This window comes from Oryx dammah, unplaced genomic scaffold (assembly GCF_014754425.2).
Source record: "Oryx dammah isolate SB20612 unplaced genomic scaffold, SCBI_Odam_1.1 HiC_scaffold_1, whole genome shotgun sequence".
Classification (NCBI taxonomy): Eukaryota; Metazoa; Chordata; class Mammalia; order Artiodactyla; family Bovidae; genus Oryx; species Oryx dammah.
In genome coordinates, this window is record NW_024070185.1 from 96813975 (window position 1) to 96836005 (window position 22031).

The 22031-nt window shown below is 40.2% G+C and overlaps 1 protein-coding gene across 2 annotated transcripts in view; it reads right to left on the reverse strand.

The window, feature by feature from the left end:
• The window catches only part of TMEM245 (transmembrane protein 245), a 78575-nt gene that overhangs the window by 6973 nt on the left and 49571 nt on the right, over positions 1–22031 (reverse strand). For both annotated transcript variants that reach the window (XM_040237322.1, XM_040237318.1), the window contains 5 exons: positions 20562–20684; positions 20288–20433; positions 13406–13506; positions 12060–12234; positions 7668–7862 (listed from right to left, as the gene is read on the reverse strand). In XM_040237322.1, the coding sequence (XP_040093256.1) occupies positions 7668–7862; positions 12060–12234; positions 13406–13506; positions 20288–20433; positions 20562–20684 (740 nt within the window). The remainder of the gene's footprint in view (positions 1–7667; positions 7863–12059; positions 12235–13405; positions 13507–20287; positions 20434–20561; positions 20685–22031) is intronic.

A 22031-nucleotide genomic window follows, 5' to 3' on the forward strand; every position in this document is an offset into this window, starting at 1 on the left:
CACACGTTTTATGTGTTGTTGTTGTCTTTTAGTCACTAGGTCATTTCCAACTCTTTTGCGACCCCATGAACTATAACTTGCCAGGCTCCTCTGTCCGTGGGATTTCCCAGGCAAGAACACTGGAGAGGGTTGCCCTTTCCTTCTCCAGGGGATCTTCCCAACCCACAGATCGAACCCACGTCTCCTGCATTGGCAGGCAGGTTCTTTACTGCTGAGTCACCAGGGAGGCCTTTTACATGTATTAATAGCCATCTATCTCTGTATCTATCTAATCAAGGTTTCTCCACAGCTGCACTGCTGACCACTCTGTACACTGTGAGAGGTTTGGCAGCATCCCTGCTCCTACCCTCTACAGCTGTGATGATGAACACATCTCTACACATTGCTAAATGTCCCCTGAGGGGAGCCTCACCCTCCTCCCCCACAACCATTGCTCTAGATAGCTACCTACCCATTTATTTATATATCTCTTTTTCACAGACTCACCTACATTTGTGTACAGGTAAAGCTAGCTACAAGTTGCCGCAGACTATATGAAATTCAGGTAGCACTCAATTCTGGGAAGCCCTGGAATATCTTTAAAACCAATAACCAAAAACTGATTAGTATTATAAAGCATTTTCCAACACCAAAAAGTTTTTAAATTCATTCTTTCATATCTTTTCAAATTTCTAAGATACCTGCAAGCTTCAATCTCTTCAAACTCTTCAATTCCCCTAAATTATAAATGAAAACAGCTGCCTCAGGGCAAAGATACATGAAATAAGATTAAAACTGTGGTTGGCCTGGTGACTGCTTTCTGTTGACAAGTAAGCTTAGCTGTAACCCTGAAATTCATACCTGCTATTCAGTTCTGCCTCCAGGCCAAGAAAGCCTCCAGAAGGACTCCAAAGAAAGAAAACACAATGAAGCAAGCTAAGAAAACAGCTATTAAGTATTTTCCAACCCAACAGTATATTTTCTCTAACTGTTTGGTGGTGATGGTGTGTGGGTGTGTGGGTGTGTGTGTGTAAAACCCTATAGAAGTACATTGATCTGAACGGAACCTCAATTACCTCCTGGAAAACAAACTCCATAACCCAGAGATAGAGATATAATTTCTTCCTGGTCTCATCAAAAGGCACAGCACTAACTAATCCACAGGGCTCATAGCTCATAAAACTGTAACTCTCTAGATTAGGAAGAAACAAAGGAATAAAAATCGCACGGACAGTGTTTTTTCCAGCTGCGCCACATAGCTTGTGGGATCTTCCTCAACTAGGGGGTGAACTTGGGCCCTCAGCAGTGAAAGCACAGAGTCCTAATGACCGGGCTGCCAGGGTACTTCTCTGACAGTATTATTTCTTGTTCTTGCCTGGAGAATCCCAGGGACGGGGGAGCCTGGTGGGCTGCAGTCTATGGGGTCGCACAGAGTCGGACATGACTGAAGTGACTTACCAGCTACCTAAACCATCTAAATATAGTATTCTTTCCCAAACCATAAGGACTGTTATGTTCCTTTGAACCACAGTGGTAGAATTTCTCAAGAATAAAAAAGGTGGAATGGGGCCTCAAGTGACTAGGGGGATAGCAGATTGCTGTGAACATTTTACAGTTCCTTTCATTGCAGTGGGGATTGTGTGATGTGATTTCTCTCTTGCAATCTTCTTGGCTCCTTGAAAATATTTTGGGATCTGCTTCCCTTGAAGTTTTCAAGGAGATTTTTTTAAAAAATCCATTTATGAGAATGCTGAAGTCTTTTCTGATTTAACAACTCAGGAGTTGTTGACTCCCAGCTTCCCAGAGAAAGAGTAAATTGTGGATGTTTACAAATGAAAAGCGTGCACTGACTAATGTACCTTAATTTAGAAGGCTCAGGATGGCTGAGTATGTACTTCCCAAACCCCCACCAGCACACCTTGTGACAGAGCACATGTCACCACTTATGTACATTCTGCCTCTTCTAAAAATCTGGAATAAAGTTCTAAGGCTCGAGTTTACTATGGCCCATACTCTTTTATCAGCCTTATAGTGAAAGGATCTTTTAATCTGATCTGCTCCTGGTTTCACTAATCTATTAACTCATCAAATTTTCATTAAGCACTTATCCTAAACTGGAATGATAGGGAGGATACTCCAAATGACGTCCTCAAGGTTTAGGTAAAGCTCTGGAAGAATCATGGTTTTTTATGAGACCATTTTCATATATTATTTTATAAAGACAAAAATAACTTCTTGCTCTATTAAAAAGTAGGAGGTGTTACACCTTAGCTTAATTGCCCAACACTGACCTTCCTTATCTTATGATGGCATTATACCTGGCTTCATACTGAATAATATCCTTAAGACAGCCCAAGACAGCTTCCCTTGTGGTTCAGATGGTAAAGAATCTGCCTACAATGCAGGAGACCCAGGTTGACCCCTGGGTCAGGAAGATCCCCTGGAGAAGATAATGGCAACCCACTCCAATATTCTTACCTGGAGAATTCCATGGACAGAGGAGCCTGGCAGGTTGCAGTCCATGGGGTCACAAAGAGTCAGACACAACTGAGCGACTCACACACATACACACGTCCCAAGAAACCCACTGTACATTAAAACTATTTTAAGTCAAAAAAGTATTTCATACACTTAACCTACAAAACATCACAGCTTAGCCTCACCTGCCTTAAACATGTTTATAACACTTACACTGGCCTGCCATTGTTGCTTAGTCAGTAAGTCACGTCTGACTCTTTTGCAACTCCATGAACTGTAGCCCACCAGGCTCCTCTGTCAATGGGATTAGCCAAGCAAGAATACTGGAAAGGGTTGCCATTTCCTCTTCCCGGGAATCTTCCCCACTCAGGGATCAAACCCGCATCTCCTGCACTGGCAGGTGGAGTCTTTACCAATGAACCACCAGGGAAACCCGACAGTTGGGCAAAATCATCTAACACAAAGTCTGTCTTAGAATAAAAGTGTTGAATATCTCAAGTAATTTACCAAACACTGTACTGAAAGTGAAAAACAGAACAGCTGTCTGGCTGCCATGTGGTTGTAGGCATGTCACTTGTATCCCCTTGTGATCATGTGGCTGACTGAGAGCTGCAGCCACCGCTGCCCAGCATCATGAGAGACTTGTACTGCCTATCGCTAGCCCAGGAAAAGATCAACATTAAAAGTCTGAGTACAGTTTCCACTGAATGTATATTGCTTTCACACTAAGTTGAAAAATCATAAGTTAAACCTTCTTAATTTGGAAATCATTTGTAATTTCTTTCATAAAAAGATAATGACCTTTGATTGAACTTTGGGTATTAAATTATGGAAGATAATCACAGTCAGGTTAAGATAATGCTTCTAAAAACAGAAATGAGTTGACTAATAACTCTATCCCCCAAAAGGTAAAGCTGAGTTCCTTAAAGGACCACCTTCTAGCTGTCACCTCTGGTCACGTCAAGGTATGACAGAGGGCAAAGGAAAACTTAAATACAGTGAACAGCATCCCCAGAGGAGTTCCTGGGATATGCCCTGACTTCCTTCTTACAGGTTTTTCTGAGCTTTAGTGTTCAAAGATTGCCACTCAGGTTTTGGTAGGAATAAAGTATATCAAATCAAGTCTTATTATTCTATCCAAAAATAAAAAAAGTATTGAGACTTGAAAAATTGTGATTGCAGGGGTGTTATGTCCTTCCCCACACTTCCCAGACAGTCCCAGTGTTAACAGAGAACAGGGGAAGCCATAGGTTCTGACTACTGAATTGAGGCCAAAACAGCTGGGAGCCCAAAGCTGTGCTGTGTCGACATGTACTACCATGAAATAGTGTATTCCCCACTGTCAACAGTGAGAAGCACTACATGGGACCTAGAAACAGTACACAGAAACAGTCATGCAGATGGATCTTCTCAGCCACCAGTGCCTGCATCTACAATTAGAAGATCTAATGGAACGAAGACATTCTCATGTTACAGCATGAGAGTCCTAAGACAAGCTGAATTCTTCCATAGCTCATGATGCTGTAGACACTATTCCCTCACAGCCCAGTCATTCTTTGAACTAGGAAGACGGTGCTGTCAAAGGTTGACGGGTATGGTGAATACCCCAGTAACTAAAACAGGCATGGCCCGGCAGTAGCAGCAACCACAGTAAAAGGGGAAAAGACAAATAACCAAGTGTATAAATCAAAGCTGTAAAAAAAAGAAAGGTAGGAGGTGCTATCCTTAAGAGCATTAAACGCAAGACATAACCTAATCTTGAGAGAAGGGAAAGCTCTGATGGACTGACATTTGAGTTGCAATCTGAAGAATGATTAGGAGCTAATTAGGCAAGGAAAGATAGGGGAGGGGGAGAGTCTGTCCAGACACAGAAAGCAGCGTGTCTGAAGGCCTAGGGTTTGAATGGAGCTGGTTTATCTGAGGCCCTGGCAGAAAGCCAGCATGGCTGCAGCTCTGACATGGAGATGTTACAGATGCATGAGCCAGGCACAGGCAGACCACACAGGGCCTTGGAAGGATTTTGATCTGCCTGGTAAGAACAGTGGAAGGCCAGTTCTGGTAGAAGAGCATCACAACCAGATACGCCTCCCCTTTAAAAAGGACACATCTGCTCAGTGTCAAGAGACTGGAAGGCAGCAAGAGTGGATGCTGAGAGGCTGGCCGGGAGACTGAGATGCCACGACAGTCCAGCTGAGAAACCCCGTGGCTGGGCCCAGGGTGGGTGGCGCTGGAGAAAAAGAGGAAAGGGCAGACTTGAGACGGAACAGGTAGGACTGGGTAAAGATAGGGACTTGAGAAGATAGGAGGCTGTAAGGATGAGCACACACAGGCACATGGAAGTGAGGGGTACCACCTACTGAGGAAGGAAACAGAGGAGAAGGTCTTTCCCTGAGCAGGGGTGGGGTGATGGCTAAGGAAACGAAAGATCTCTAGTTGAAAACACACTACCTCACCTGCTTCTTTCTATGTGACTACAGGCAGGATAATCTCTCTAAGCCTTGACTTCATCTATAAGATACAGAAAACAACTGTTCCTAACCTCACATGGAAACACTGGACAGATTAAGTAAAATAAGACAATGCAGGCAAAGTTTTATCACAGAACTTGGCACAATGAGTCCCAATAAATGTCAGTGGCAGCTGGTTGTTACTATTTAAGAGGCCATTTAGACTTTGCCCCAGGAAGTGCTGTGTGGGACACATGCTTCCCTCAGGCCTTTTCAAAACCCCATTAGAGGGAGTTCTCTGGTGGTCCTGTGGTCAAGAATCCATCATCCACCCTGCAATACAGAGGGATGGGGGTTCGATCCCTGGTCAGGAACTAACATCCCACATGCTTTGGAGCAACTTAGCCCGCATGTCTAAGCCCCCTGCCACAACTAGAGAGCCCCTATGCTACAACTAAGATCTGATGCAAGCCAAATAAGTAAATCAATATATATATTTAAAAAAAACCACTAGAAGGCATAAATCTACCTTAAAAAAGAGAACATAAGAGGTTAAAAGAAACAAACTTTCAGAAAGTGGAAAGCAGATGAAGAACTGCTATGACCAGCATGACCTAAAAAACTGAATCTTAAGCCAGGAGTTATTCAATAAGGCTCAGGAATTGGTGGTTATCAAGCAACTTTGGAAATGGGGTCAAAGGTGGGACTAGACACAGAAGGGCTGCTTTGAAGTGTGCCTAAAATGCAGTAAAATCTCATGGGTCCAACCCACACCTCTACCCAGGCAGGCAAATGCTCCCTGTTACTGGCAGAAATTCGAGTCTTGTCCTCCCTTAGCGAAGGTAAAACATAAAAAGTCTCTGGACTGGGGGACAACAGGCAGAGGTAAGGGTAGGGGTGCATACTGACCCCTACCAGAAGAGCGGCAGACTGAGTGGACGACTTGCATCTCAAACGCTGTCCGGTCCCTTTCCCTGTCGTGGCTCCCAGAAGGCTGGCAGCCAAGCCACCAACCTCTGAGCAGGAGATTAAAAGATCTTTCACTGAGGAATTTAGCAGCCCCACAGGGAAACCAAGAAAGCACTGACATCAGTGGCTGCACAGACAATGGTCCTGGCAGATTATATTATGGTGACACACATAGTAAACCACCCCATAAATCCACAGTGGTTCACTCTTCACATCAGCCAACAGTCAAAAGTATCAGATACCGGATACTGTGATCATTGTTGTTGCTGTTGTTTAAGTCGCTAAGTCGTGTCCAACTCTTTTGTGGCCCCATGAACTGTAGCCTGCCAGACTGCTTCTGTCCATGGGAGTTCCCAGGAGAAGAATACTGGAGTGGGTTGTCATTTCCTCCTCCTTCCCAACCCAGGGATGAAAACTGTGTACCCTGCACTGGTGGGCAGGTTCTCTTTCACTGAACCACCAGGGAGGCCCCTAATATTGTGATTATATTGTGTTAATATGGTGAAGGTTAGGGGATATTACAGATGTAATTAAGGTCCCCAAGCAACTGACTTTAATCAAAATGACAATATGTTCTGTGAGCCAGGTCTAATCAGGTGAGCCCTCTGCAAAAGAGTCTTGGCCATCAGCAACAGAAGTCAGAAAAATACTCCTGAAGGCCTGGTGAAAGCAAGCATTGTGTTATAAAATGCCTATGGAAAGAGGCAGCCTCTAGGAGCCTCAACTTGTAGCTACAACTGCCAACAAAGGAATGTTGTCAATAACAAGCAAGCCTGGAAGAGGATCCCAATCTGCAGATGAAACCCCTGCCTGAGCTCATGCCTTGACTATAGCCTTGGAAGATCCTAAGCAGAAGACCCAGCTGAACTGTACCTATACTCTGACTTTCTTATAAATGTGTTGCTTTATGCCACTAAGTTAGTGAAAATTTGCTACGTATCATAGAAAACTAACACAGACCTATACGCTAAAAAAGACATATTTTATTTACACAACTAATATCTCAATAAACCAGACTGCCCCAAAATATGATAGTTCAAATGGAAACCTCTACAGAGATGATAGAAGATAAAATTGGAGAAATAATCCAGAAAATGGGAGCCAAAAAGACAGAACCAGAAGAATATCAGAGAAAAGATTTTAAAATGACAAGACCAGTGTAGGAGGGCCAACATCAAAATAAAAATACGTTTCTTAAAGGGAGAGAAGGAAATCATTAGTAAAATAATTCAAGAAAAATTTCAGAATGGCAGAACATAAATTTCCAGTTTTCAAGGTCACAGAGACACTTGACAAAAGTGCCAATTCAAACACAACAACAAAAATAGATCAAAAAACAACAACAAAAAAAGAAGACCCTATAGGTTTTCGAACATTTGAATTACAAAGAATCAGGAATCAGACTGGCCTCAGAATTTCGACAACCATGAAAGTTAGAAAACAATGAAGAAATAAAGTTACACAGGGAAAAATTCTTAAACAGAATTCTCTACCCAGGCAAGCTACTGAGTAAGAATGACTTTAGAAGAAGCCTTTATGGACATGTATCATCCCCTAAATTTACCTCCCATGCATTCTTTCCCAAAAATCTACAGGAGGATGTGCTCCAACAAAAAGCAGGAAGAAATCAAGAAAGAAAACAATACTGGGAAATATGATTCCAACACAGGGGAGAACTAAGGGAATCTGCAGGCAAAAGGATATTCCGTATCTTAACAGACTGCACTCAGGTGAAAACACAGAAACCAGTGAGCTCAGTTTCATACAGTTTATGATCACTCAGCTGGAACTCACCGCTGAGTCTGAGCAGGCCATGGGGTCTGGTTGGGTGTGGGCACTGAGTTCGTGGGACTCACTAGCATGGCACTGTAAATATTGGAAGCGACCACGAGTATGCAGAGAAGTATGGGTCCAATGATTGCTCCTTCCAGGCCCAGATAGTACGCTCCACCAGCCACTGCCAAGCCCGTCAAGTAAGGATGGCCACCTCTGGAATGAAGAGCACACAGATTACACACGACTTTTAACAAAACGTAAACCCTGGAGTAAGTCAGAAATACATTCTCTGACACACTGTTCATTCCCTAATACACCTGACTTTTGAATTGTGTTATCAGCTTTCTTTAGATCACTTCAATGTGGATATCTGAATATTATTGTAAAAGTATCGAGATGCAAAACTTTTCCTGACTACATGTGTGACATTTGCCTTTTTGTAGGTCCGGCAACTGAGGAGTAAAAGTCAGCAGTGTTAACACCATTACGTGGCTGTCCAAGGAGGGTTAATGTTAGCTTAGGACTGGTTTATACAAGCTACCTGTTAGGTTTACCTTTGTCTAGAATAATTAAGTGGGCAAAATTAAGCATGTAATTCAACTAATTATGCTTTTTTAAAAAAGATGATAACAATACAATGGCATTCCTGTCATTCCTAAGTTAGTCTTCTGGCAACCTTCTAAAATACAGATTTTAACAAAGAGAGTGATAAAAGGCCTCATGAGAAAAACATCTGTTAGAAAGCCCAAAATTTTTATTTCATAGGAGAGTCATAACTGTCCTCCAGCTTATCACACTATCATTTATGTAACTGGAATGAAATAACACACAGGCAGACCTCAGAGATATTGCAGGTTTGGCTTCCAGACTACCACAATAAAGCCAAATATGGCAATAAAGCGAGTCACAAGAAATTTCTGCTTCCCCAGAGTATACAAAAACTATGTTGACACTGAACTGTGGTCTTTTTAAGTGTGCAATAGCATTATGTCTAAAAAAATGTAAGGTACCTTAATTTTAAAATACTTGATTGGTAAAAACACTAATTATCACGTGAGCCGTCAGCAAATTGCCATCTTTCTGCTAGTGGAGCTTGTCTCAATGGTGATGGCTGCTGACTGATCAACATGACTGGCCGCTGGAAGACTGTGCAGAGTCTGTGACAATTTCTTAAAACAAGACAACAAAGTTTTGCTGCACTGACTGACTCTTCTTTTCACTGGTGATTTCTCTGCAGAAAGCAATGTTGTTTGAGAGCTTTAGTCACCACAGAACGTTTTTCAACACAGGAGTTAATCCTCTCAAACCCTGCCTCTGTTTTATCAGCCAAGTTGATACTACTCTAAATCTTTTGTTGTCATTTCAACAATCTTCACAGCATCTTTACCAGAAGTAGATTCCAAGTGGCAAGAAACCACCTTCTTTGCTTATCCATAAGCAACTCCTCATCCATTAAAGTCTTATCATGAGATTGCAGTAAATCAATTACATCTTCAGACTCCACTTCTAGTTCTCTTACTATCTGCACCATATCTGCAGTTACTTTCCCAAAGTCTTGAACCTCTTAAAGTTATCTATGAGGGTTGAAATTGACTTTTTCCAAACTTCTGTTAATGTTGATATTTTGATCTCTTCCGAAGGCAATACAAGCATTCTTAATGGCATCTGAAATGGTGAATCCTTTCTAGAAGTTTTTCAATTGACTTTACCCAGATCCATCATAGTATCTATACTAGATAGAGACTTACGAAATGCATTTCTTACATAGTAAGGCTTGAAAGTTGAAATTACTCCTTGAACCACAGTTTGCAAGAATGCATGTTGTGTTATAGGCATGAAAACAACATTAATCTCATTGAATATCTCCATCAGAGCTTGCGGGTGACTGGGCATGTTGTCAGATGACCCACAGTATTTTTAAAAAATACTTATTCCTTTATTTGGCTGTGCTGGACCTTAGTCGTAGCATGCAGGATCTTTAGTTGTTGCATGCAAACTCTTAGTTGCGGCATGTGGGATCTAGTTCCCTGATCAGGGATTGAACCTGGGCCCCCTGCACTGGGAGCACAAAGTCTTAGCAACTGGACCACCAGGGAAGTCCCAAAGTGCTTTAAAAGGAACTCATTTCTCCTGAACAGTAGGTCCCAAGAGTGGGCTTAAAATATTCAGTAAGCTATGTTGTAAATGGATGTGCTGCCATCATCCAGGTTTTGTTGTTTCACTTCTAGAACACACGCAGAGTAGATTTAGCACAATTCTTAAGGGCCCTAGGATTTCTGGAACAGTAAGTGGACAGGGAAGCCTGGTGTGCTGCAGTCCATGGGGTTGCAAAGAGTCGGACACAGCTGAACAACTGAACTGAATTGAAATGAGCACTGGCTTCAATTTTCAAGTTATCAGCTATATGAGCTCCCAGCCATAGAATTAGCCTGTCCTTTTAAGCTTTGAAGACAAGCACTGAAAGTCCTAAACGGCATCTTTTCCCAATAGAAAGCTGTTTGGTCACCTTAATTATTTTTCTTCACTAGATCTTCTGCATAACTTGCTGTAGCTTCTATATCATCACTTGCTACTTCACCTTGCACGTCTATGTTCCAGAGACGGCTTCTTTCCTTAAAGCATATGAACCAACCTCTGCTAGCTTTAAACTTTTATTCTGCAGCTTCCCCACCTCTCACAGCCTTCACAGGATTAAAAAGTTAGGGCCTTGCTCCAGATTAGGCTCTGGTTTAAGGGAATGTTGTGGCTGGTTTGATCTTCCATCTAGAACATCAAAACTTTCTCCATATCAGCAAAAAGGCTGTTTTGTTTTCTTATCATCTATGTGTTCACTGGAAGAGTACTTTTCACTTTCTTCAAGAACTTTTCCCGTGCATTCACAACTTGGCTAATTGTTTGGCTCAAGAGGCCTAGCTTTCGGCCTCCCTTAGCTCTCAATATGTCTTGTTCACAAAATTTAATCATTTCTAGCTTTTAAGGTGAGCAATATCTGACTCTTCCTTTCACTTGAACACTTAGAGACCACTGTACGGTTAGTAACCAGTCTTTTTTCAAAGAAAAAGAAAGTGAAAAGTACTCTTCCAGTGAACACATAGATTATAAGAAGACAAAACAGCCTTTTTGCTGATATGGAGAAAGTTTTGATATTGTTGTGTCTCAGTGACTAGGGAGACCCGAGGAAAGGAAGAAGATAGGGGAATGGCTGGGCAACGGGACAGTCAAAACACATGCAACATCTATCAGTAAGAGTTTCCCATTTTATATGGATGTAGTTCATAGCACCCCAATACAATTTACAATAGTAACATCAATTCTAGCTAAAACCTTAATATAAAATTTACAACAAAGTTTAAAGAAATGAAAATACTTAGCTATAAGCCATGTAACTAGTTATTATTTAAATTTCAACTATTAAATGTTAGTTAACCCAGTGAAGTTCTCCTTTTATACTGACGTTTTAAGCACAAAAGTCCCCCTAAAGTTCACTTATGGATGTCTTGTTTCTTTTTGCTCTGAAACTCTGGGGCTTCTTAGTAGTTCTATATATTTACTTTCTACTTTAACTAGAAAGAAACAAGGTAGCATATAACTTGTCTCTTCATAATTTCAAATTAACTGAAGGGTCCTCTTCCTATAAACTTTGACCTTATTGTAATAAGTTTTATTCAAAGAAAATTTATTATATTAACTATGACGATAGTTTAAGTAGGTCATATTCTATATCTGAGTAGCTGAATAAAATTCAATTATTTGGTCACATTCTAGATTCTAATAAGCAATGTTTATCCTGATACATGGCTAAATGAAAATCAGCTTGATTTAGTAAATGCAAATTGCTAAAAGAGACATCAAAATCTACAAAAATGACGTATTTATTATATCGCTAGTTTGGCTTCTGCCTTAAATTTAACCTGTATTCATCACAGAACCATACTATAGTACCTTAAGAAAGAAAGAAAGCACTGTTTCTCAGATACAAACTTATGAGATTTCATTTTACATGGAAATCCTCATAAAATCTAAAAATATGTTTTTCCAAAAGCAAAGAAGTTCTGAAAATAACTACTAACTTCTTACCATACTTAAAATATTCTTATTTTGAAGTATGTACAGGAGTACTTTTTCCTACATTAAATGTCACTAAACCAGAGGATTATTCACAATTTTACTTTAGCCAATGGTCTTATATATTGTAAATACTACTTACTATGAACAAAATAACATACTTTGTGAATGATATTAATCATATAAATTAATCTTTGATTATATCAGTGTGATCACAAAAGATTACTATCACCTGTCCTTTCACCCACGCCCAAAACGAAAAGGAAAAAAATAAACCTTAATAAAAAAAGGCCAGAGAAATTCCTGGATATGATTCATCACCAACTGCAGAAGTGCAATACTTACCCTGATATATCAGAGTAGATGGCAGTATCTACAAAGTAGGTTGGCAAGAGATGAAAAACCAACAGTAAGATGGCTTTGCATCCTAAGCCTTGGGTAAGCCACAGATCAAGAACTGCAGGTACTGCTGCCCAGTATGTGCCCAGAAATGGCACTGCTCCAAGGATTGCTGCTAAGGCTAATACAAGGTTAAAAAGAAGAAGAAGCAACTTTAACATCATCATCAGAGCAATACCAATAGCAGAATCTAAACACTAGCTCCTACTGTTTAAAAATTTCCACCAGAACAAGTTAAAAAAATACATACTCAAATTTCAGGGCAATGATACACCCTGTTTAACTGAATCGGCTGTTAAATGAAATCCAAGATCTTAAAACTGGATCATGAAAATCCTTCTGAAGTATGTGTTTACTTCTACTCTTAAGTCACAAATGTTAGTGCCCCACAGTTGTTATTCTCAATCGATGGCTAGTTAATACGTATATAGTTGGCCTCAGTATCCTCCGATGGGGAACCTGCAGGTTCGGAGAGCCAGGGTACCTGAGCACCCACAGATTCTGGAATCTTCAGAGGGTCTCAGAACCACTCCCTCAGGGACACCAAATGACAACTGTACAGCCCTATAATATAACTGTAGCTGCTGCTGCTGCTGCCAAGTCACTTCAGTCGTGTCCGACTCTGTGCGACCCCATAGACGGCCTCCTACCAGGCTCCCCTGTTCCTGGGATTCTCCAGGCAAGAACACTGGAGTGGGTTGCCATTTCCTTCTCCAATGCATGAAAGGGAAAAGTGAAAGTGAAGTCGCTCAGTCGTGTCCGACTCTTAGCGACCCCATGGACTGTAGCCTTCCAGGCTCCTCCGTCCATGGGATTTTCCAGGCAAGAGTACTAGAGTGGGGTGCCATTGCCTTCTCCAGTGTAACTGTAGAGCACTGGCCAAATATTGAGAGCCAACTAAGAGATCAGTTTCTAAATCTCAGATGAGAACATATATTCCTTACCTTGCTTCTTTCTAATAAAGTGTATCTAAAAACAAAAAAACGAAAAAAAAAACACCAAAAATAACCTTGCTAGTTGAAGGACCTTACTTCACAATCAACCCTTTTCAGAATAGTATGTTCAACTAACAAATAAATATTTGTTGCTTATGCAGTGTTTACTATGTACTGGGTATTATTCTAGCTACTAGGGACACAGCAATAAACAAACATTACAGATCACATTTCTGCTGCTAATCTAGACTAGATATCAAAATTTAGCATTCCAAGTTTGACGAAGATGACAATACATGTAAAATGGTTTAATGTTCCTTAAATAGAGCACAGCAGAAGTTATGGTACAGCTGTTACCTGATGGTATGAAGACAATATTGATGCCAAATATAGTATGAGTCAGCCAGGTATATAATCCATAGAAGCCAGCCATTTTGAGGGAAGCATCAAACACCCCTCTAGAATGTCCAAAGATAAAGTGGAAACAAAATAAACACAGTATCATACTGAGATTCAGAAAAATCAATTATTTCTAGGCTTCTAGATTTTATTCCAAATCTGATAATAATAGCTTCGATTTTTCCAGTGGCCTGAGAATGCTGTTTTCATTTTATTTCAATAAAATATACAAATCTTCTATTTAAACCTTGAAATAGATTTACTAAATTGTTCTTTAAGTTTCTCTAATAAAAAGATAACAGAAAAACCTTAAGATACCCTATTCACTGAAATAACTCATCAGCTTTTCACTTCTGAAGCAGATTACTCACCATCAAAATAAAGAGAAAGAAAAGTAAGTGTGATTATCTTATCTCTGAGGAGGTAATTAAATTCTGAGACATCCAAGCTGTGACCAGCCCTCCCCTTGGGAAGAGCAAGTGAGAGATAATATAACTGGTACTTCATCAGTCTTTCTTCTTTTGTTAACAAAATGTTTCCACATTTCTTAAACCAGGCAACCCAACTTACAAAGTAACGTCTAAAAATGGTATCAAACAATGCAGGTCACTTGGAGAGAATTTACAGAAGATAAATCTTATTAATTCCAAAGTAAAATCTGAGATTAAAATACAAGAGGTGTAAAAACAGGCACACATATTCAATGATTAATAGGGATGAAAATATGTAATCTCGGGTACTTCATTTTTGCTTTTCAGTTGGAAGATTTAAGGTAGGACTGTGTTAAGGAGGAGAAATAAGGAACTGCTCAGAGAGAGCACAAAGGCAACAAATCTAAAATCATCCCACGGTATCACAAAGTCCCCAAAACAAGGAATCTGTGGGGTACACGGGAGGCACGCTCATACACTCAGGAGAGAAGGAAAAGCTGTCAGTAACTGAAAAAAGCAGAGACCGTGGCAGCAAAGGTGAGACTGTATACAGAGAAGGACACACCAAGCTTTTCTAAAGCACCCCAAGAGGTGTACTGTGACAGTAAAGTCAAACTCTGCAACCTGGTGATTCAGTCATTTCCTACCGGTCTGAGACACAGACTTGGCTCCCAAATTGTAAAATCCTGTCATACGGACCAGCGGCTTTCACTCAAAAATATCTTAAAGGTGCTGTATAACCTCTGACAGTAAGGACACAGATGGAAGAGGTATCAAAAAGACTGAAAGGAGGGGACATAGCCTACAGGAAATATAAACGATCTGAAGAGTAACTGAATACAAAACATGGAAGAAAAAAGGAACATGAGAGATTTGAGTTTTAAACCTGAGGGAGAAAGAATGGCAGTGTATCAAAGTCGTGGAGAAACCCAGAATAGGAGAGAACATGGAAGAAAAGGGAATACGTTTAGCTGGGCCATGTTTAGCCAAAAAAAAGGATGATGGAAGTACCCTGGAGGCAGCTGGAAATAAGAGACAAGGCTTAACAGCAAACTTGGGACAAGAAATTTGAGATATGACAGAAAAATCCTAATCATAGGAAAGGGTAAGATACCCAAGGCGTAAGCCTAGAAAAAATGGGGCAATGAGCTGTATTCTCAGAAGGGACCTAAGGACAAAGATACACTAGTCCAAGAGATAATGAAATCATTTCTCTAGCAGGAAGAAAATCACTATAGTATGCTATTCCCACAGGCTTCCCCGGTGGCTCAGATGGTAGAGAATCCACCTGCAATGTAAAGAATCTGCCTGCAATGCAGCAGACCTGCATTCAAATCCAGCGTCAGGAAGATCCCCTCGAGAAGGGAATTGCTACCCACTCCAGTATTCTTGCCTAGGAAATCCCATGGGGCCACAAAAGAGTCGGACACAACTTAGGAACTAAACAACAACAAACCCAATTGGGAAAAGGATCCGCCAGCTCCCTTCATTATAACTCCCTCCCCTTCCTGATTTACCAGCCACGCCAGAGACCCAGTTTCACAGTAAATCGGACAGAAACTTGGTTGACACTGGATTTCCAGAAGGGGAAAGCACGCTGTGCACACAGACGTAGCGTGCTGCTAAGTGGCTCAGGATGGGCCGCTCCCACGGACACCTTCCGTCCCCACTGGAAATAACAGTGAGTCACACACACAAGCCTATGACAGAGGCATCACATGAAACCATGTGGAGTCTGTGGTAGTGGTAAATATTAATTCAATATTTTTCTATAGTTAATACACGGTTTTGTGTCTTTGATAATCCCTACCAATCATGGATACTTACTCCTCTGCTGCTGCTGCTGCTGCTGCTAAGTCGCTTCAGTCGTGTCCGACTCTGTGCGACTCCATAGACGGCAGCCCACCAGGCTCCCCCGTCCCTGGGATTCTCCAGGCAAGAACACTGGAGTGGGTTGCCATTTCCTTCTCCAATGCATGAAAGTGAAAAGTGAAAGGGAAGTCACTCAGTCATGTCCGACCTTTGCAATGCCATAGACTGCAGCCTACCAGGCTCCTCTGTCCATGGGATTTTCCAAGCAAGAGTACTGGAGTGGATTACCATTGCCTTCTCCGTACTCCTCTAGCACTAACTAAAAAAATCAACAAGAGGTTGTTTCAATTACATGCACAAATAGCAAACATTTGTATCTCAACACTAGTTCTATTATAAAACTAATAAAATGAATTTAGTAATTTTTAAAGCACCACAAAAAGAAACTAAATATGAAGTTTTTAAAAGTCATTTATTTTCCTTAGAAACCTGAAGCAAAGTATAGGCTTATTAGGTTGATCTTTAATCCAGCAAGTGAAAAAGGCATTATATTTACTGACTTGGTTATTATTTAAGAACTCTAGCTTAAATTATTAATAAATTACTTTAAACAAATTAATTTAATTTCCCCAAATATGCATGAAATTCTGCCTCTCTATTACAGCATTAAAAAATCTCTTCAAATAAGTGAAAATATATTTTCTTACAGCTTTAAACTTTTCCTTATACATTTCAATTTAAACAATACTTATAATCTTCAATCTACAACAATTTCCAATGAATATTTAAAATTTAATATTTCCAGTGAAAACTGGAAATACTGATTTACTAAATGATTGACATCGATTTCTATTAACCTTGGTATTTTCAATTCTGCAAAACTAGAGGTGGGGAGCATGTTTACTTTCCAAATGAAAATCTCACAATACACGCATTCTCCCATCAAATTGATCACTAAGACCCCTGCCCCCACCAGCCCTGAAAAGCTGTAATCCCACAAGCAAGAGCCATACCCGTGTGCATGCACTCATGTGAAAATATCACACACACTAAATTGCACTGAGGCCGTGACAACATGCAACTTAGTAATGTGCAATATCTCCACCAGAGCAAGCAGCATGGAGCATCGGGGAAGAAGGGTATGATGCAAACATTCAGGACACGACATGCTCTAAGGGGAGGAACATGGTTTGAGGGTAAAGGATGCATGCCACTAACTCAAAAATTCATGAAATGTAAACCCAACCACAGAGGTAGTCAGTATAGAGGAACACTTATCCAGAATGGAGAAAAATAACAAAGGTTCAGAAATTCAATGGGACAGTGTTTCTATCAAATAGCCACATATTTCAGAAGGCAAAGCTTGAAGAACAAAGACATTTTCACTGTCTGGACATGCAGTTCACTCCCAATTTCAATTCCACTTTTTAACTTATTAATGAATAATGTGAAATGAGTCTAATAACTCACTTAACTGTAACAATGATGATGACTAATGATTGGTGCTTATAAAATCTGATATAACTGATAATTTACAGACAAAACTACAGCCTCAGGACATTATAATAATATTTTCACGATCATTTATAGAATATTTTCTCTCTTAAAATCTGTTTCCCTGAAGAAACATATTCCATCTTGAATATAATCCCTAAGAACAAAAAAACCTGACAGTTTGTGGAACTAGAGCTCATTGTTATCCTACATACATGAGAAATTTCTTTAGAGACATCTATGTAAAACTGCATATTTTAAGTCTTGAATTTGACCCAGTAAAGAAGTAAAAAGCACTCAGACTGCTAAAAATCATCCTGAAGTAATTTATATAACTTTAGAGTTGTGCTTAGAAAAATGGCCCAACCTGTAACAAGTTCTTTTGTCTGCACCATATTTTTCAGTCTCACAGAAATCTATCAATTTTGAGAACAATTAGGACTGTTGTACTGCTCCTGAGGACTGTTAAAATTTTTTCCATATTAAAACTAAAATGGTTTTTGTATGAGTACACATTAGAACCAAGACATGGGCTACTGTTACAGCACATAATTAATGTGTACGATCCCAAGAAGATAAAGCAAATCTAACCTGTAAAGAGATATATATTTCCTCATATCGCTGCAGATGACTACACTCTCTCTAACCTCAAATTCCTTCCTGAACCAAAGACCTCAATTTTTAAAAAATTTTCACTGAAATACAGTCAACTTACAATGTGTTTGTTTCAGGTGTACAGCAAAGTGATTCACTTATACATACATATACATACATATTTACACTCTCTTCCATTATAGTTATTACAAGATATTGAGTATCCTGTGATATACAGTAAGTGCTAGTTATTTTTTATATATGGTACTGTGTATATTTTAATCCCAAACTCCTAATTTTACCCTCTCCATATCCCCTTTGGTAATCATAAGTTTGTTTTCTATGTCTGAGTTTATTTGTTTTGTAAATAAGTTCATTTGCATCTTTTTTTTAGATTCCATATATAAGTGATATCATATGGTATTTGTCTTTCTCTGCAAAGAACTAAATTTTTAGCTGCTGGCTTCATGTGTCCAGCTGAATGTTAACAGTACCACAAATTTAATTCATCACTTTTGACACAACCCACTTCCTCCTGGAGGAAAGCATCATGGTATACCAGAAGAATGTGTGATCTCTATCAGCTGGATATGGGTGCAAATCACAGCTTTGCTTACCAATTCCAAGAAACCACGACATTAAAGAGTAATGTTTAAAACAAAGGAGATAGCATTATCTTGTGTGGAAAAAAATGACTCAGTGACAGATATTCAGAGGATGGTCAGCTATGCTAATAAAGGTTATGTCAGGAAAATGTAGTATCTTTCTTTAAATTCTTTATAGATAAGCTAGATAATTTTCTATAAGACTTGGCTTAAGTAACATTGCTTAGAGGATTCTGACAGCCTTGATATGGTTGATTCCATAACTTTACCCTACTGGGAAGACAGAAAGTTATTTTTCCTTTTTGGTAAGAATATTTGCATAAACTTATCTGAGTCAGACAGATGTCACTTAGATAAACTAAAGTTAATCTATTGCTAGATTAATAAAGATGATTACCAAAGGTCAAATAGGCTTAGAAGGGTTGCTGAAACCAAAAAGTATTTTTCCCAAAGACAACTTCACCCTGAAAGGTGTTACAGTAGACAGTATAGTCCCAAACTTGGAATAATTACATGGATGGCTCCAGGTGGATACCTGAGAGCACCAAAGGGGATACGAGCTTTCTTGTTTTTAATCCCACTTACTGTCCAATAATGGCTTCCCAGGTGGCTCAGTGATCAAGTATCCCCCTGCCAATGCAGGAGACGAGGGTTTGATCCCTGGGTCAGGAAGATCCCCTAGAGGAGGAAATGGCAACCCATTCCACTACTCTTCCCGGGAAATCCCATGGACACTGGAGCCTGGCGGGCTGCAGATCATGGGGTCACAAGAGTCAGACACAACTTAGTGACTAAAACAACAACTGTCCGATGAAGTCTAGGAGGAAAAAGGGGGGAAAAACCTAGCAAAGTTTCCAGAGAAAAATACAGTTTAGGTGCATGCATGCTATTTGAATGTAACCAAGGATTTTCCAAAGATTAAAGCGGTATCCTCATCAGCTGTTACATGAACACAGTGGGGAAAAAAAAAAAAAAGCCAAAATCAGTCAGACAAAATTATCACATCAAATCAAGATTTCTGTGGAAGACTAGTTTCAAGCAATTACCATTTTCTTAAAAGTATGTGGCAACAGAAATGCCAGCCAAAGATTCACTATTCAGAGAAGCTTTAGACCTAACAACTTATTATAAAAAAGAAGCTCTCATGGATAACACAAGGACTTAATTTGAGTAGCTATTCAACAGAAGTCAAAATGAAGTTGAGTCTTATTACTGAGTTAAGAACAATGAGGGACAAAGGTTGGGGAAGGAGCTGAAACAAGGCTGCAAAAGGCCTTTCCCTACCTGACATGATGAAAAGGAAAAGGGAGTCAGTGACTTGGAAAGAGAATATGAAGAATAAAAGTTGAAGAATCAGCTCAATCAAAAGTCAAGCCTGTGATACATGGATATCGGATGACATGATGGAAGTTTCTGGCCAGAACCTATGATACACACAGAGCCTATGATTTGGAGGTAACTCCAAATTTCTCATTTCTAGGATCCAAAGCACCCTCTGCAGAGGGCAATAGGAAGAAACAGGAAGGCCACGTACTCTCCTCCATGAGCAAAGTCAGAACTCCTGAGAGTATGAGGAGGCTTCTGAGAGAAGGTGAGGTGTACATCTGGTACAGGAGGGGCTTCACCTGAATAGACCAAGTGATGATTAGGAGCTGGAGTAAGAGCCTGTGGATGTAAAGCTGATGGAGACAGGCCACTGGATCTCTGCACATCAAGACTTGAGGGCAGGACACTGAAAATGTTTTACGTTATCCTCACAAAGGAGATTTTAAAAATTTGAAAACGCCAGTGTCCCTCAGTCGTTGAGCACTGAATGCTGCTAGGAAGGCTCAAGACAGAAAAACAGGGCTCTCGTGGAGAGCAGTTTCTGAAGGAAGTAAGAACAGCATAAATCTTATCCCTACCTGATAGCTTCTTCCACAGACTGGCCAATAATATTAGAAGAAGGACCTGGCTGAGATAGTGGTGTCAGGCTTATCACCCACTTCACTGGCTTGTAGTACTCATCACTGGAACTTAACAGATAAAATAGTGTGGTCAGGAAAATTATCTGCAAAACAAAGGACAGTATCTCCTAAAATACCACATTTGGAAACTACAGGAAGGAAACACAAGCGGAACCAAGAATATGCTTTGCTGTGGAAGGCGTGCGACATGTGCTCGGCTGTGTGGACATACCAGCGACAGGACAAAGTTGAGGAGGGCAGTCCCGCTGTAGAAGAGGATGGTCAGAAGCGTGGTGACGGTGGAGAAGAGCAGACTCACGTTCCGGCTCATGACGACCCACAGAGACTCTAAGATCTGCAAACATTCGATCGACGCTCAGTAAGGAAAACGGTTAGGTAAATCACGGTGAACCTACTGCAAACAGTAGGCCGCCATTAAAACATCCCTGCTATAATGCAGAAATATATTTGATGATATATTTTAAAATATATCTGTTTAAAAAACCTCCTCTGTTTAGAAAACCAGACACAGAAAGTTTATACACAGCATGACTATAACTATGTGAACATGGCCCACAGAGAAAAAAATACCTACAGGAGAACATGCCAGAATGTAACCTGTGACTGGATGTAGCTTGTAGGACCACAAGTGCAGGCCATGAAATCCTAACATTTGCCTTATTAGTCACCTCCCCTACCACCTTGCCATCTCCAACTTAGAACAATTGAAAAATATAAAAACATCACTTCAATGACTTCACTAACATCACAATAACAGAAACGAACTGAAGTCACAAAAACAAAATGAACAGATGGGGTCACAGCTCTGCAACTGAAAATCTTTCCTCAGATAGACATGACCCTATACTAAGACCTACTGAGTTCATTTGATCCACCAGCAAATTCACTAGAACCAGATATTAACACATGTTAAATATTACTGAAAGAAGATGTATAATATTTATAGCACGCCTACATGTTTTCATTTCCTATCTCTTCATGAATTTAGTCCTACTTGATAATGTCCGTTCTATTATTATCCCCAAGAGGACTACTATATCTACTACTGTGGGCAAGAATCCCTTAGAAGAAAAGCAGTAGCCTTCATAGTCAACAAAAGGGTCCAAAATGCAGTGCTTGAGTGCAGTCTCAAAAATGAAAGAATGATCTCTGTTCATTTCCAAGGCAAACCATTCAATATCACAGTAATCCAAGTCTGCCCCAACCACTTGGGCATGGTTCTTCTTCCATGCTGAAGAAGCTGAACAGTTCGAGGAAGATCTATAAGACCTCCTAGAACTAACATGAAAAAAAGATGTCCTTTTCATCACAGAGGACTGGAATGCAAAAGTAGGAAGTCAAGAGATACCTGGAGTAACAGGCAAGTTTGGCCTTGGAGTACAGAATGAAGCAGGACAAAGGCTCACAGAGTACTGCCAAGGGAACAAACTGGTCACAGCAAACACCCTCTTTCCAACAACACAAGAGATGACTGAACACACGGACATCACTGGACGGTCAATACCTAAATCAGATTGAGAGGACTATCCTCCCTCTCTCTTAATGAAAAACATGGAGGCAAGATGATCAGAAAAACACCTTCCATTATAGCTTTCAAAATGCTTCCCTAAACCTCACAGCAAGGTGGTGAGGGAAGCAGTGGAGATGATATCTCTGTTTTATAGATATACAAACTGAAGCT